General features: G+C 46.2%; 1 protein-coding gene across 1 annotated transcript in view; it reads left to right on the forward strand.

The window, feature by feature from the left end:
• Positions 1–1,362, forward strand: part of emx1 (empty spiracles homeobox 1) — a 49,974-nt gene extending 48,612 nt beyond the window's left edge. Inside the window, exon 3 of the mRNA XM_043689287.1 lies at positions 842–1,362. Within this exon, the coding sequence (XP_043545222.1) occupies positions 842–1,009 (168 nt within the window). The 3' untranslated portion in view covers positions 1,010–1,362. The remainder of the gene's footprint in view (positions 1–841) is intronic.
• The last annotated feature ends 1,001 nt before the right edge of the window (positions 1,363–2,363 follow it).

Genomic DNA, 2,363 nt, shown 5'->3' on the forward strand with positions numbered 1-2,363 from the left:
TAGAGACATACAAGATGATCAGGGGATTAGATAGGGTAGACAGTGAAAGTCTTTTTCCTAGGATGATGACGTCAGCTTGTAAGAGGGGGCATAACTACAAATTGAGGGGTGATAGATTTAAGACAGATGTCAGAGGCAGATTCTTTACTCAGAGAGTGGTAAGGGCATGGAATGCCCTACCTGCTAATGTAGTCAACTCAGCCACTTTATGGAGAATTAACCAATCCTTGGATAAGCACATGGATGATGATGGGATAGTGTAGGGGGACGAGCTGCAGGTCGGCGCAACATCGAGGGCCGAAGGGCCTGTTCTGCGCTGTATTGTTCTATGTTCTATGATAGTACACCCTGCTGCTACTGAGTTTTGGTGGTGGAGGGAGTGCGTGCTTGTGGATATGGTACCAATCAAGAACACTGCTTTGTCCTTCATGGTGTCAAGCTTCTTGAGTGTTGTTGAAGCTGCACTCTTCCAGGCAAGTAGGGGGTATTCCATCACACTCCAGACTTGTGCCTTGCAGGCTCTGAGGAGTCAGGAGGTGAGTACTCACTGCAGTATTCCTAACCTCTGGCCTGCTATTGTAGCCATTGTGTTTATGTGGTAAGTCCAGTTGAGTTTCTGGTGAATGGTAAATGCCAGGATGTTGATAGTGGGGCGTCCAGTGAGAGTGACACTGTTGAATGTCAAGGGGTGACTCTCTTATTGGAGATGGTCATAGCCTGGCATTTGTGCGGCTCGACTGTTACTTGCCACTTGTCAGCCCAAGCCAATTTCCATGTCTCTTTCTTCCACAATTTAAATATTATGTCTGAAGTCTGAATCTGTGATGTCTTTCCCTGGCAGGTGAAGGTGTGGTTCCAGAACAGGAGAACGAAATACAAGCGTCAGAAGCTGGAAGAGGAAGGGCCTGAGTCCCAGCAGAAAAAGAAAGGCTCCCATCATGTCAACCGCTGGAGACTGGCCACCAAACAGTCTAGTCCCGAGGACATTGACGTCACCTCTGAGGACTAGCGAGGCAGAATGGGGGCAGGGAGGGGAGGGGGTGGAGGGAAAATGGCAAAGGTGGGTGTGGAAGGGGAAGGCAAAGAGCAAGAGACATTGAAGGGGACTAAATGAAAAAAAAAACAGACATTTCTGACCCAGTGCAAGGAGGATGGGAAACCTTCAAAAACAAGTTTGGGGAATGACAACAAGACATTGACAATCATCAAAGACCTTGTACAAGACTTTGTGGAGAGTGAATCTCAAAGGAAAATGCACTTCAGGATGTAGTTGGAAGAGGGTAATACTTTTCCAGTGACATTGAACCATGCCCTGTATATATATAAATATATATTATATTAAAATGTTATCTGAAAGATACACTTTTTTTTTATTTATTGGACGTTCCTTTTTTTATAACGGTGACTTTTCAACTTGTTGTGAGGAGACAGGCCGGGACGATTTAAACGGTTTTGCCTTCTCAGGAGTTGAATGTGTTTTTGTTGAGGTGAAGGTGTTCCAATGACTGCAGATCCACAAGGGAACGTGTTGGGAGGTTGTATGCCTCATTTTCAGGGAGTGAGCCTCTTGTTTCCCACTGCACTTGTTGGATGAGTTATATCTGGAACTCCTACTGATCGCCCAGAAATAAAAACCTTTCACAACATCATCAATACATCTTGGTGTCGTCACATGTAAGTGATATTGATATCAAAGGTCAACATGCAAGAGGCTCTCAGTGGTTTGCTCAGATAGCCCCAGCTCCTCACAGTTTCCTTCTCATCTCCTGAAGATGCTGAATCTCACTGAGATTTAGTTCCAGGTGTTTGACTCCACTGCCTACAATTACCTGGATGGTCATTCTCCCTGTGTGAGCTTTCTCAGTGAGGAACAGCCTGACCTGGCCTCAACTCACACAGACACAGAAACACACACAGAGAGACACACACACGCACAAATACAGAGACACACACATGCACACACACTCACGGACACAGACACACGTGCACAGCCACACACACACAGATAAAAACACACAGACACAGACACACATGCGGACACAGGCGCACACACACAGACACAGACACATACATATGCACACACAGACACAGACATGCACACACACAGACTCACACTCAGAGCTGGTATATTTTCTGAAGCACACACTGAAAACATGCACATTCTCAAACATATCGGTCACTGATTGCTCGTACACTTTCCCAGCAGGCCACTGAGTGGAGGAGGCATACTGGCTGAACACTGTCTGACTAATGGCTTTTGTAAGTCAAGGAGGGGGCAAGAGACTCAAAGAATATTTCCACACCCTGACTCTCTCCTCCTGTCTCTCTCAATACTGCTTCTCTGTGTCTCCTGTCTCTCTCTC

This window comes from Chiloscyllium plagiosum, chromosome 1 (assembly GCF_004010195.1).
Source record: "Chiloscyllium plagiosum isolate BGI_BamShark_2017 chromosome 1, ASM401019v2, whole genome shotgun sequence".
NCBI classification, from domain to species: Eukaryota; Metazoa; Chordata; class Chondrichthyes; order Orectolobiformes; family Hemiscylliidae; genus Chiloscyllium; species Chiloscyllium plagiosum.